At 52.6% G+C, this 12,795-nt stretch overlaps 2 protein-coding genes across 7 annotated transcripts in view; one reads left to right on the top strand and one right to left on the bottom strand.

The window, feature by feature from the left end:
• The window catches only part of SGCA (sarcoglycan alpha), a 15,335-nt gene extending 3,813 nt beyond the window's left edge, over positions 1–11,522 (top strand). For 4 of the 6 annotated variants that reach the window (XM_019638872.1, XM_019638871.1, XM_019638868.1 and 1 more), the window contains 4 exons: positions 883–1,091; positions 1,319–1,345; positions 6,838–7,030; positions 7,305–7,494. In XM_019638872.1, coding sequence (XP_019494417.1) covers positions 883–1,091; positions 1,319–1,345; positions 6,838–7,018 — 417 coding nt within the window. In that variant the 3' untranslated portion in view covers positions 7,019–7,030; positions 7,305–7,494. Of the gene's footprint in view, positions 1–882; positions 1,092–1,318; positions 1,346–6,837; positions 7,031–7,304; positions 7,495–10,430 lie in introns of those variants that run through there. The other 2 variants (XM_019638869.1, XM_019638870.1) reach the window with 2 other exon arrangements.
• On the bottom strand, positions 1,354–3,130 carry LOC109380839 (spermatid-specific linker histone H1-like protein). Its single transcript, XM_019638874.1, has one exon. It carries the CDS (start codon positions 2,592–2,594, stop codon positions 2,022–2,024), a length of 573 nt encoding a protein of 190 aa, XP_019494419.1. The 5' UTR covers positions 2,595–3,130; the 3' UTR covers positions 1,354–2,021.
• Positions 11,523–12,795: the final 1,273 nt, after the last annotated feature.

Below are 12,795 nucleotides of genomic sequence, written 5' to 3'. Positions count from 1 at the left end.
CTATACAAAGCAATGAACAGGCTTATTTTTCTATTTTCATTTTTGTTTGATAGAAGAATTTTTTTCCTGTGGGGAACCAGTGATTTTTCTATGTACCCCCCCTCTCTCTCTCTCTCTCCAACTTCTCCCACAAGAGGGCGAAAGAGTCCATAACCCAGACAAGTGTTCACTCCTAAAGTCCCAGAAATGCCCAGCCTAACAGCTAGAAAAATCACTCCCACAGAGTGGTTCCCAAACCCTTTCTTCACCAAGGGCCTCTGTGTCACAGCTCTGTCGGCTTCCTTCTAAAGTGTCACCTAGCTAATCTGCCTGTGATAAGGAACAGATAGCTGTCACTCCCATGTTATAAACCAGAGATGCTTACCACTGCTCTTTGGTTATTGAGCCGAGGTATCTAGGGTCCCTAGTGTACTCTGTTCCTCTGCATTGACCAACAGCACAGCCAGGGACTGGTAATCAACAACATTCGTGAGCACTTGTTATGTGCTCGGCACTATACATTCAACCTGTTTTATCCGTACGGCAGCCCCAGTAGACAGGTTCCACTATTAGCATTCCGACTTTACAAGTGAAGAAACAGGCACCTAGAGGCAAGTCATCCCAGCAAAGCACTTGTCTGAGTCAGGATTCAAACCCAGGCAGTCAGGCTGTAGAGCTGTGTTCTAACCATTGTTCAGTCCTGCCTCTCTGAGAATTTATCTCCTGGCTCCTAGTCCAGTGCTTGTCCTGCTGGGTCCCCCGAGCTGGGAGAGGCAGGCAGAAGGAAACCCTAGTTGCATGGGACAGTAGGTAGTGGTGCCCTAGAACCCCTGCCCTATTTCCCGGGGGGTCTCTCGGTCTCTAGCCAGTTGCTCCTGGGTCAGCCCTGGGCTCTCTGAGCAGGTGGATAAGTCAGTGCCGGAGCCTGCAGATGAGGTGCCCACCCCAGGCGATGGGATCCTGGAGCATGACCTGTTCTTCTGCCCACCCACTGAGGCCCCAGCCCGAGACTTCCTGACTGACGCACTGGTCACCCTCCTGGTACCTCTGCTGGTGGCCCTGCTGCTTACCCTGCTACTGGCCTACATCATGTGCTGCCGGCGGGAGGGACGGTAAGTGTGGAGGGGACGGAGCAGGGAGGGCAGTGTGGCTGGTGTTCAGTCTGTGGGATTCTTTGTGGCACTTGTGCTGTGTGGGGACCCAGGCCCCTCAGGGAGTGGGGTACTCAGCCACGAAAGGAGTGAGAAGCCCCTTTCTCGGTGGCTCAGGCCTCGGGTCCTGCCTGGCACTGGCAGGGGATTGTGGATAACAGTTAATCCCTTCCATTGCTTTTCCACAGGCTGAAGAGAGACCTGGCCACCTCTGAGTGAGTAGGGGAAAGCTGGGGGCTGGGTGGGAGCCCCCCTGCCCTGTCAAGCTGGACCCTCCAACCTCCATGAGTAGCATACGAGTAGACAAGCCAGATGATTCTCGGATGATGGGGGCCATTCTTAGCCTCTAAACTCTAGCCCTGGGCTGGCTGGATGCTGGACCTGACCCATCCTGGCCTGGCCTTCTCGTGTTTTGGTCTCCATGGAAGAGCCTAAAGTGGGATGGGACGGGGAAGGGACCTGCCCAGGCTTTAGAGGCCTGCTGCCACTCTGGGGAAAAGGATTTGAGAAGCAACTTAAGAGCCTTTCAGCACCCACCCACCCACATACACTTTGCTGTGAGTCAGGCACTTGGCTTCCAGGCGGGGTTCTGTCACACAGCTACTATGACCCTTTCTGGCCTTGGTTTCTCCACCTGTGATGTGGTTGGACTAGCTAATGCATGTAGATGCTTTCAGTTCCCCCCAGCTCCTCCCAAATTCATCTCACCCTTCTTTTGCCTAGGTTTCCCCCACCCTTGGCCTTAGCCCTCCTCCATACTCTAGCCCTCTTCCTTTCCCACTCCCTTGAACCCCAAAGATTCCAGGAGGCAGGTGTTAAATAAGTTACGCTCCTTTAATTCCCACTGTGTGGAGCCTGTGGTAGGCCTGGCCCTGCTGCCTGCTTGCCTCATTAATTGCGGCGGTATTTGGCCACCCTGCGAGCCCTCCTGATTAGCCACTTGTGTCCCCGTTTGGAGCTCAGTGGCAACCTGCGCTGCCCAGACCGGCGCTGCCCAGACCGGCGCTGCCCAGACCGGCGCTGTCCAGACCGATGCTGCCCAGGTTGCCGCCGCTGCTTCTGCTGCTGTCTCTTGGTCTTGAGCTTGAACTGGGAGGCGTGCTTCTTGTCCATGCGGAAGGAGCCTAAAATCCCCCTGCCAGTCACCTGTTTGAGTATGCCCTTGTCCACCAGCCCTTTGAGCACTCGCTTGAAGCGCCACCCATTGCGGGTCATATTGTAGCCTGCGGTGGTGAGAGCATTCCTCAGGGTGGTCAGGGACACGCGACCGTATGCCCCTTTGTCTGCCATAACTCCCAGGATCACCTTGAATATGCTGGGCTTCCGAGGGGCTTTGAGGCAGGCGAGGCACCCAATCTCTCTCTTGCTAGGGACTTCTGACACACTGGCCTGCTGACATGCACCCAGGGCACTGTTTGAGGCTGAGGGCACAGTTGCGGGTGGCAGTGAAGTGTCTTTCTGCATCTCTCCCTGGGGTGGGTGAAGGGAACTGGATACGAGGACCTCCAGGATGGCTGCTGGAAATCTCCACTGGGTTGCTCCTTGGTGGGTGAGGTGTGTCCCACCCAGTTCCTGGTTTCCCTCAGGGGCTTCCTCGTAGGGCCTTTCCCTGGGTGACCAGGAGGAGGATCAAGGATGATCACCTACAGCTGGCCTCAGCAGACTTGTGACTCAGGTGCAGAGGGTGGTAAGGTTATCTCTGTGGTGACCTCAGGAGGACATTGTGAGGCCACCAGAATCCTGTGAGGGTCACAGTGGTCCCATTGTTCCCTCCTGGAAGGAGTGGATAGGAGATACAAGATAGTGTAGGCACCTGACATGCCAGGCATGCTGGGAAGAAGAGCTGTGGCTGTGTGGGCCAGATAGGTGGTCCCACAGGTGTGTGCATGCACACATATGTATGCACACATATGTATTCATGTATATGCATGAGCACCAGCTGATTTTAGGGTGTTCTGAGACCCCAGTTTTTTGGGGTTTTTTTTTTTTAAAGATTTTTATTGGGGAATTGGGGGATGGGAACAGTGTTGGGGAATCGGGGAAGGGGAACAGACAAGTTGCTGTCCTTTTGTTCTTCAGTCTAGTTGTGGAGGATGTCGCTTCACTGGCCCAAGTTGGCACCATCATTGCGCTCTTCCCGGGAGAGGCAGATCAGTCGCCGGTTTCTGGACGGCCGCTCATGGCGGCTGCTGGCCGCTCACGCTGGCTGCTGTCTACACACGGTAGCCCATGGCAACCCACTGCAGCAGAGGCTGCAGCTTACCCCGGGCCAGGGACTCATGGCAGCCCAGCTCCAGGTTGAGCTGTTGTTCAGCATCTTAGCTGTAGAGGGCAGTATCACTGGCCCTCATATGTGGGATCCGAGCCAGGGCCCTCTGGCATCCCAAGCCAGCTCTTAACCAACGCGCCACTCGGCTGGCCCCTGAGACCCCAGTTTTAAACCCACCATTTTGACCTTACCATCTCAACCCACTGGGCTGAGGCATACAAACATTTTTAGAATCAGAATTATACCAACATTTACGAATGTTTATGGGGAATAAATTTCCAGAATGAATAGAATATAATTCCTTGATCTATGTAAGTTGATTTAATTCATTGATCAACTTTCTATACAAAGCAATGAACAGGCTTATTTTTCTATTTTCATTTTTGTTTGATAGAAGAATTTTTTTCCTGTGGGGAACCAGTGATTTTTCTATGTAAATTTTATAAGGAGGATTTTTTTTAAATATTTTTTTATTTGGGAATTGGGGAAAGGGAACAGTGTTGGGAAGTTGGGGAAGGGGACCAGCCAAGTTGTTGTTCTTCAACCTTCGTTGTGGAGGGTGCCAGTAGCCATCTGGCTTCCCATCGGCAGCTCGTGGCCTCTAAGCTCAAGGTGTTGTGTTCAATCTTAGTTGCAGGTGGGTGTAGCCACCATCCCATGCAGGAGTCGAACCAGCAGCCTTGTTGTTAAGAGCATACGCCCTATCCACTGAGCCATCTTGGTGGCAGCTCAGCTCAAGGTGCCGAGTTCAGTCTTAGTTGCGGGTGGGCATAGCCCACCATGAACAGGCAATCTTGTTGTTACACCAGCTGAGCCCTCCTGCCACCTGTTGGCAGCTCAGCAACACCTCAGCTCGGGTGCAGCGTCACTGGCCCACGTGGGAATTGAACTGGTGGCCCTGTTGCTCAGAGCCTGTGCTCTTAAGCCAACTCTTAACCAACTGAGCCACTTGGCTGGCCCGAGGAGGATTTTATTCCTCAATTCTTTTGGCCTGTGCCAAATTTGATCAATTATGCCTTCTGCCATTGTGATTGTGGATATTCTCTTCTGACCAGTTATCTCCACCGCATCCAGCTTTCTTGGGTCAGTTTTGTGGTTCCGATGGTGTCAGGGAAATCCACTTCCTCCCTCAATTTTGAATCAATAACCAATTTTACCATGTGTGATATTAGCTCTTGTTGGTGTAGATTTTGTGTTGAGCTATTTCTACAAACTCTTTTTTTGTGTTTTGCTTGTTCATTGCCTACCATTTTTAAAATTATCTACAACTTATGATTCTGCAGCCCTCTTTTCACCTACGTCAGATTTTACTGTTTGGAAAGTCCTACAGGCTCAGCAGCCATCTCCTGTGGTCCATGTGCCAGAGCAGGGCTCCAGGGGCTGTGTGCTGGTGGCGGAGTGCGCATGTGCGCGCGCGTGCCTGCCCATTCCTTCGTTTGCCCAAGTGCTGATGTGGAAGGACTGTGAAGGAAGGCACCTTGGTTCTGGCTTCTGCTTCTGCTCTGGAAAAACATCCCCAGAACATTTCTCCACCTGTGTGTGTTGCCAGAGTAATGAGACCCAGATGTGAGGCTGGCGGTGGGGAGAGGGCCCATTAACTAAGGCCTTTCACGCACAGGGGCATCACCTGCCTGGCTGCCCCCAGCCTTCAGCATTCACACGCTTCTTGCTCCCTTTCCCCCTCAGCCTCCCCTTTCCTGGGAATGGAAAATTGCGTTTTGGACAACTCTGCTTGCCAAATTCCAGGCTCAAAAGCTCATTTTGACCCTCCCCTTGCCTTAGAGGCTGACTCTACCTCCTCCTGCCTATCAGACAGCACTGGGTCCTACTCACCCCAGGAGGAGTGTGGCCCATTCAGCATGAAGCTGGGAATTCCTTCCTGTAATCTAATCTCTCAGCTCTACCTGGAGTCTGTGTCCACTAATTGAGGCGTGGACATGGATGAGGATCAGTGGTCCTCTCCCAGTTGATCCCTAGTTGCAGGTAGGATTGCTTCCACCCTGCCTGAGGCCCCGCTTCTTTAAGAAAACCAATTCTTATTTGTGATGAAAAGTCTGGGCTATGTCAGACCTGGCAACCAGGTAGTCTGGAAAGATGTCCCCAGGCTGCACCCCACAAATGTGGGTGGGTTTGTGTAAAAGGGCCTGGAATCATGCTTCCATTGGAGGCCAAGTCATCAGGCCTCCCTCTGCTAGAGGCCAACTGGGCCTACCATAAAAAATAATACCAGTGCTAATAATAGCAGCTGAAGGCTCCCTGTACTAATAGCTACTACTTGCTACATGCTGACCAGGAGATATTCTGAGTGTTTTTCCTGTATTAACTCATATTTAATTCATACAACAACTGCACTATAGTTGAGGGACCGGCAGCACAGAGAAGTTAGGTAACTTGCACAAAGTCACACGGCCCGTAAGCAATGGAACCCAAAGCAAGTCTTCATGCTTAACCATTGGGCTACCCTACTCCTCATATTGAACTAAAGCTTGCCTCTGGACAGCAGAAAGCAAGCCCATGAGAATATCAAATGAGAATGAGTCTGAGCCCTCTGAGGAAAAACTAGAACTAGAGTTCAGGAAGCACTTCACAAGGGGTGGGCTGTCAGTTCACTCAGCTGCTGGGATTTTAGGCCTGTTGAGGTTGGAGACTGGTGCAGGCCTCAAGAAGCCTTGGTCTGAAACAAAGACAGAGAAACAAGACTCATTGTCTACGCTGGGGGCTGACTGGGGTGGGTTGGGAGGGCTCAAGATACAAAGGGGGAAGAGGACAGGTCTGAGGAGCCAAAGGATGAGACGGTCAAGGCCTGGAAGGACACGGGGAAACAGCTTGGGCAAAAGACAGGAGGTGGGAAAAGGTGGAGGGTATAGGTTTGCCAGACTAAGACAGGGTTGGGGTAGGGGATGAGAAATGGGTGATCAGTGGTGGAAAAGAGTATTAGGGGAGGGAGCTGAGTGCGAGAAGGGACTTTGAGGATCTTCAGAATATAAAAACAGAAAATAAAGCCCAGTAAATGCTGACCTCTGGAAATATATATCCACTATGGGTATCTATTCATGTCTTAGTGTCTCAAGAACTCTTACCATGTACCAGGCAAGTTTCTAAACACCCATTTCATCTCCACAACAATCCTAGGAGGTAGAATTGTTAGCCCCATTTCACAGGAAACTGAGGCATAGAGTGGTTAAGCAACTCGTGAAGGACACACAGCTGTGAATCAATGCTATTTGCACCTGGAGCCCATGCCTCAGTCACTGGGCACTGAGCTGGCACTGTAGAACTCCCTGTTTGTCCTCCCCTCACCCATCAGGTGTGTGAGTCTCCTCCCACATAACAGGTAGGGAAGACTGTAGGGGGGCTCAGAGGCAGTGCCAGGCTGCACCCCAAAGCAGTGGGGGCTGACTCCCAGAGCTGATGACTCTGCTGGCCATGTGCTCTCAGCATCCAGATGGTCCACCACTGCACCATCCGTGGGAACACAGAGGAGCTGCGACAGATGGCAGCTAGTCGAGAGGTGCCCAGGCCACTCTCCACCCTGCCCATGTTCAACGTACGCACAGGAGAGCGCCATCCTCCCCAAGTGGACAGCGCCCAGGTGCCCCTCATCCTGGACCAGCACTGAGGGCCTGCCCAGGTGGGTCCAGCTGGGCAGCTTCAGCCTCATTTTTGGAAACAAGGTGGCCTCTGTCTCAAGGCTGGAGCAGGTGGTGGGGGTTGGGGAAGGTCCATGGAAGGGCACACAGACCTGCCCAGTCCGCTGAGGCAGCAGTGGGAGGGGTGTTCAGCAGTGCCAGGGCTATATCCCCCAATGCCAAACACTCAGGGTCAGAAGGTCAGGGTGGGGAAGGCAGAAGAACCAGGGCCTGCACCTCACAGACCCCCACTCTTTCTTTTCTCTGCTGTTCCAGCTCCAGCCCTTGCCTCATCCTCCCTTCTCCCTTGACTCGAAGAGTAGCCACCACCCAGAGTCACATCCTTCTTCCTGATTCTGGCTTGGCTTGGTGGATCCCAGGCTTGGAACAAGCAGAGATGGAGGTGGGGCAGGGTGAGAGTATTTGGGGTAAGGGTCCCCAGAATAAATACCTGCCATTCTGTTCATCTATTGCTACCAGCGCCTTTGTCTCAGCAGCCTCCCCCCAGCCCTCATTGCCTCTGTTTCCCTTTCTGCCTTCTGAGGAGCCCTTAGGGGCAGCCAGGGGCTGCCAGCCTGTTCTTTGGACTCTTGGCCATTTTTCTGTTTTCTCAAATTCTCTGGAAGAAAGAGGGACCTGCTGTATGTGGCCCTGATCTAAATCCTCGTGTGAACCTGATGGTGAGAGATTACTGGATCATTTTATAGACAAGGAAACTGAGGCCTAGGGAGAATAAGTGACAAGATCACAGAGCAGGCAAGTGGCAGAGCTTGGATTCAACCCTGGCATGTCAGCCTCCACACTGCCTTCTGGAGGGTTGAGAGCTTCTGGAAGCAGGAGACCGAGGTTACCTGCCCAGATCACCCTGGAAGGAGAGCTCCTTTGTTGGTCATGTAGGGAGAGAATCCAACCTGGATATGGAGAGAAGGGTTGGGTTACAGGACCTTGACTGCCCAAGCTCAATGCCCCCTTCCTGGTGGGCTCCTCCAGGGGCAGGACGGAGGTGTCACCAGCTTGGCTTGGTCCCCATGTGAGCCCTGGAGAGCTCAGCTGGCCAGGAAGAGGCCTGAGCTTGTTTCTCCCCCATGGCTACAACCAAAGTAGGCTGCCATCCTGAGCCACACTCAGTCTCACATCTGACTGCTCCCTTGGATGGACAAGCTGGAGAAGAGACACAGAGAAATGAGGGAGCAGAAGAGCAAAGACTTATGGCCCAGATCCCAGGCCCTGGCTCCATGTGGCAATTCCAAGAGAAACAAAACTAGGGCAGGACATCAGCCAGATGTCCCTGGGCCTGTAAATCCCTTTTTGAGTTCTCTGAACCAAACCTGGGACCCACCCCTGTCCTAGAGCTGACCCTCAATCATCCTTCCCCAACCCTCCCACATCCCACCTGGGGATGGTGGGCTGGAAGATGATGGGGATGTGCAGGGAGTTCTCCCTCACCTGAGACAGGGGCTCAGGCTTGGGGATGATGGGTTGGGTGAACCAAGTGGGGTAGCCCTCTGTTTAATGGTGGTGGCTCCTGGTCCAAGGATTCCTGAGGAGGGCTGAGTCTCTGAGTACTATGTCCCATGATCAGAAATGAATATACAAGGGAGTCATGAAGCCCAAAATTGTCCTTAGACCCTTTTCCCCTTTTTCTCCCCAGAATCCCCACCTTCACAATATGTCTTGAATCCATCCCCTTCTCACAGCCCCCACTCTAACCTTCCCAGTCCTGCACCAAAATCTTGCTCCTGGATCGCTGCAACAGCATCCCCGTGCCTCCCTGCCTCTTCCCTGCTTTGCCAGTCTCCTCTCCAACAGCAGCTGGGCCCCTTCTTTAAAAGGGAAAATCAAGGAGTCTCGCTCCCCTGCTCTCAACTCTGACCAGGTGCACTGACCCTGTCCACCTCTCTGACCTCAGCACCCTGCTGTCTCCTCACTCAACTGCTCCAGCCACACTGCCTCCTAACACACTCCCGTTTCAGGCCTTGGCCTCTGCTGTTCCCTCTGCCAGGAACCCCAGCTCCCCCAAATCCACACAACTCCCTTATTACTGTGATCATTTTGGTCTCTGCTCAAATGGCAGCTCCTCAGGAAGGCCATCCCCCTCCTCAAAGAGCCCCCTCCGACAGGCTTTTGGAGCGCCCGGCACACCACGCCTCGCTCTCTGAGAAGATATGAGGATTGATAATTAAGTTCAAGAACTCATCCTAGAGAAAGTGCTACATACCTCATTGCTGAATATCACTATGGTCACCTTCGAAGTACTCCCCTTGGGAAGCGATGCACTGATGCCAGCACCTAGTCCACCCTTCAAAGCAATTTTGGAGCTCTTTTTTTCTGGAATGGCTATCAGAGCTATTGTCGTATTATCTTTGGTGTCCTGAATGTCATAAAAATGTCTTCTTTTCAATATTTCCTTTATCTTCGGGTAAAGAAAGAAGTCATTAGGGGCTAGATCAGGTGAGCAGGGAGGGTGTTCCAATGCAGTTATTTTGTTTACTGGATAAAAACTCCCTCACAGGCAGTGCCGTGTGAGCTGATACATCGTCGTGATGCAAGAGCCATGAATTGTTGGTGAAAAGTTGAGGTCGTCTAATGTTTTCATGCAGCCTTTTCAGCACTTCCAAATAGTAAACCTGTTTGTCCAGTTGGTACAAATTCATAATGAATAATCAATCCCTCTGATATAAAAAAACGTTAACAATATTGTTGTAACAAGTTCACAAACTTAATTGTCAAACCTCATATGTTTCCTGCCCTAGATTTCAGTTCCAGGATGTAGGATTCTGTGTGCCCCCAGGGGGCATGATGCCTGCACACAGTAGGCACTCTGGAAAGATGTTCTGAAGTAATGCATGAAGGGAGGCCATTAGTCTGGGTTGCTCAGAGCTTTTAAGGAGATTGTTCCTCCCTGGGCAAAGAGGATGAGCAAGGCCATTGCTAACACTTCTACCATTATGTTCTGGTCCCCCTTCCTACTGGACATCCCACACCCATTAGTTTTAGTTAATCCCACAAGCATCTTTGGAGGCCAGCACAGGCTCAGTGTTGGCACAGTGTGTGTGCTCGGTAGATGGCTATTGACAGAGTGGTTCTTTGGGTACCCACACCCCGCAACCACATGGGTTCTCTAGCAAGTGGGTGCCTCTGACTTCTCATTTGCAATTTTCTCATTTCCCTGGTGGTTCCTCATCTGGCCGAAGCCAGGAGTTCTACAGAGTCTGCTCAGATTAGAGGTTTGGAGCAACCAGCCTACAGTCTGGGGTGGCTCCTCCTTGATCCCTGCCCCCTTGAGGAGGGGGCTGCCTGCTCCCTGTCTCTGCGTTCCCACCTCAGGCCTCTGTGCTCCTATTGTGCTGGCAAAGGTTGGGAGAGTTCAAGGCCAGCCCCTGTCTTCCCTCTGCTTCCCAGCTTTGCCTTGGGATCTTGGCAGCGCCTTCCTCCCCAATCAACTCCAAGGAGCACACGGAAGCCTGGCGGCCAGCCTGGGAGGAAGTGGCCCAGACAAGTAGCTGGGAGGATGGCGTGACTGTAGAGGACACCGAGCCGTGCCTGGGCACACATGCACGCATACCCAGCCGTCCCTGGCAGCACAGGGGAGGGCATGGAAACACTCAGCCCCACCCTACTCACTGAGGGGTGAGATTCCACTGGGCACTCATACCCCGCTGTGCCCAGCCAAGGACAAATAGCCAAAATGTTTCCCTACCTCCACCCTGAGATTCCACCTCACACCCCACTCCACCCTTCGCTCCTGCTGTTCCACAGCCAATACTGTCCACATGGCCCAGTGAGTGGCTTCCACCTTCACCCTAAACAGAGCCCCCCCCCCGCCCCCATGTGTCCTGACTCTAGACATTTCCTTACCACCACCTCTCAATTGGTGAGGAGGATCTCTGCCAGACATGGGGACATGGGACACCACCTACAGCTGGCCACTTACCCACCTGCAAGCTCCTCCCTTGTTCTTGAAACACCCCCCCCGCCATTTCACAGAGAGTGCCCTTGGTGCATTTGTTGGGGTTTGGGGTCAGATTGAGCAGGGCTCAAATTGCAGCTGTAACACTTAGTTTACTCATGGACGGTTCATCATAACTGCCTCGGGCCATTGAAGGATTTGTGAGGACCAGTCAAGTGCCTGGCCCCTGGCAGCTCACTAATGGAGACATGATTACATACAACCACTCGCTTGATCGCCCCCAAACCAGAGGTCCACGGGGTCTCCCTGCCTCCTAAGATCCAAGTGAAGTGGGCTCAATTTCCATTCTGAGCCTTGTGAAGAGTTCAAGCTCTCCCCATGAGTTTGGGGTGGGGGCTGAAATTCTCACGCTCCTGGGCACTGGTCTTCTGCCCACTGCTGTGCTGTCTGCTAAGGCAGCTGCTGGCCACCTGAGGCCACCGAGCACTTGAAATGTGGCCAGTTCAAATTGAGATGGGCTGCAAATGTAACAAAAGTCATAATATTGAGGCATATATTGGGTTAAATAAAATATACTATTACAATTAACTCCACCTGTTTTATATTTTTATTATGGCTGCTCGAAAATGAAAATTACTTATGAGACTCATGTTCTATTTTTATCGGGCAGCGCTGGTTCCATGGCATTTCCTTTATCTCCACGCTGTATTGACCCAAACCCAGCTCTCAGCCCCCTTCCCTGGCTTCCTCCAGAGCACCTGCTCACGCCGCCGGGCTTTTGTGTTGTGCATCAGAGTTTTCTGAAGCCTTGGGGAGCGGGAGGGATCGCCCCACAGCAGTCAAGTCGCATGAAACTTGATTATGTGGTCTCTTTGTGGTAAAATGTGCTTTGATCTCATTCACCTCATCTTTCTCTTCCTCCCACTATCTTATGCAGAGAAAACCCCACTTTCTTCAGCACCTGCGTGGACCAAACTCGCCTCCCTCCCTGGGCCTTGCCATGTGTGTCCTCTCCAAAGCATTGAAACCTCCTTGTGTGAAAGGGTTTGATTACCCTCCTAGACAAGGGCCAGGCTTCTTCCAGGGTCTTGCCTCTTGGTTCGTGGACATCTCTCAGCTCTGCTTTGTACCCTCCGGAGCATACACCAGGAAGGGGACACAGAGACACAGTCGCTCACCAGCACTAGGACTCCACTGGCCCTAGGACTTTAGGACAGTGGTCCCCTCGCCACCCAGCCTGTCCTAACACTTCCTACCCTCCTTCCTGTTCTACCCACCCCCATGCATCCTCACCACACAGACAGACCCTCTGTTCTCTGTCATGCCTATGCACACACGTCCCAAATGCTAGACCCATACATTCGCAGTTCACACAGCGTCTTTTCTGCTGCCATGTGTGTGTGGAAGCTGTCCCCACATATACAGACCCCCCCATCCCCCACACACCCTCACATGTTTAGGGTCCCTGCGAACACAGACACATTTGCTCACGGGTAGATGGACACCCAGAGAGTGACATTCTCATCCGCACAGGGAGGGCTGGGCTGGAACCACCTCACCCAATCACATAGCCTCCCACACTCACGGCCACCGTGCAGCCTCCTCCTGGGGGTCCTGGCTTTGAGAGCAGCCCCATACTCTCCTGTTCCACACACTCTGCACGCCCCTCACCTGAGGCTCTTACACTCCAGCTAGGAAGTCCTCTCCTTAACCTCACCCAGCTCCGTCCAGGTAAGTCTTGGAGGCATCTGGGAAGCTGAGGGTTAAGGAGCTGGGGAGAAAAAAAAAAAGGAAAATCCATCGTATTTTGGTCTTAGAAAATCCTGCCAGGAGATGGGCTCACCCCATAAAAGGGAC

Source organism: Hipposideros armiger, unplaced genomic scaffold, assembly GCF_001890085.2.
Source record: "Hipposideros armiger isolate ML-2016 unplaced genomic scaffold, ASM189008v1 scaffold_40, whole genome shotgun sequence".
NCBI lineage: Eukaryota > Metazoa > Chordata > Mammalia > Chiroptera > Hipposideridae > Hipposideros > Hipposideros armiger.
Note: the sequence above shows the minus strand (reverse complement) of the source record. Positions and strands in the feature narration are given on the sequence as shown.

What these genes read in the sequence shown, in the direction of transcription:
- LOC109380839 (XM_019638874.1), bottom strand. Translation starts at nt 2,594, where the DNA reads ATGCAGAAAGACACTTCACTGCCACCCGCAACTGTGCCCTCAGCCTCA.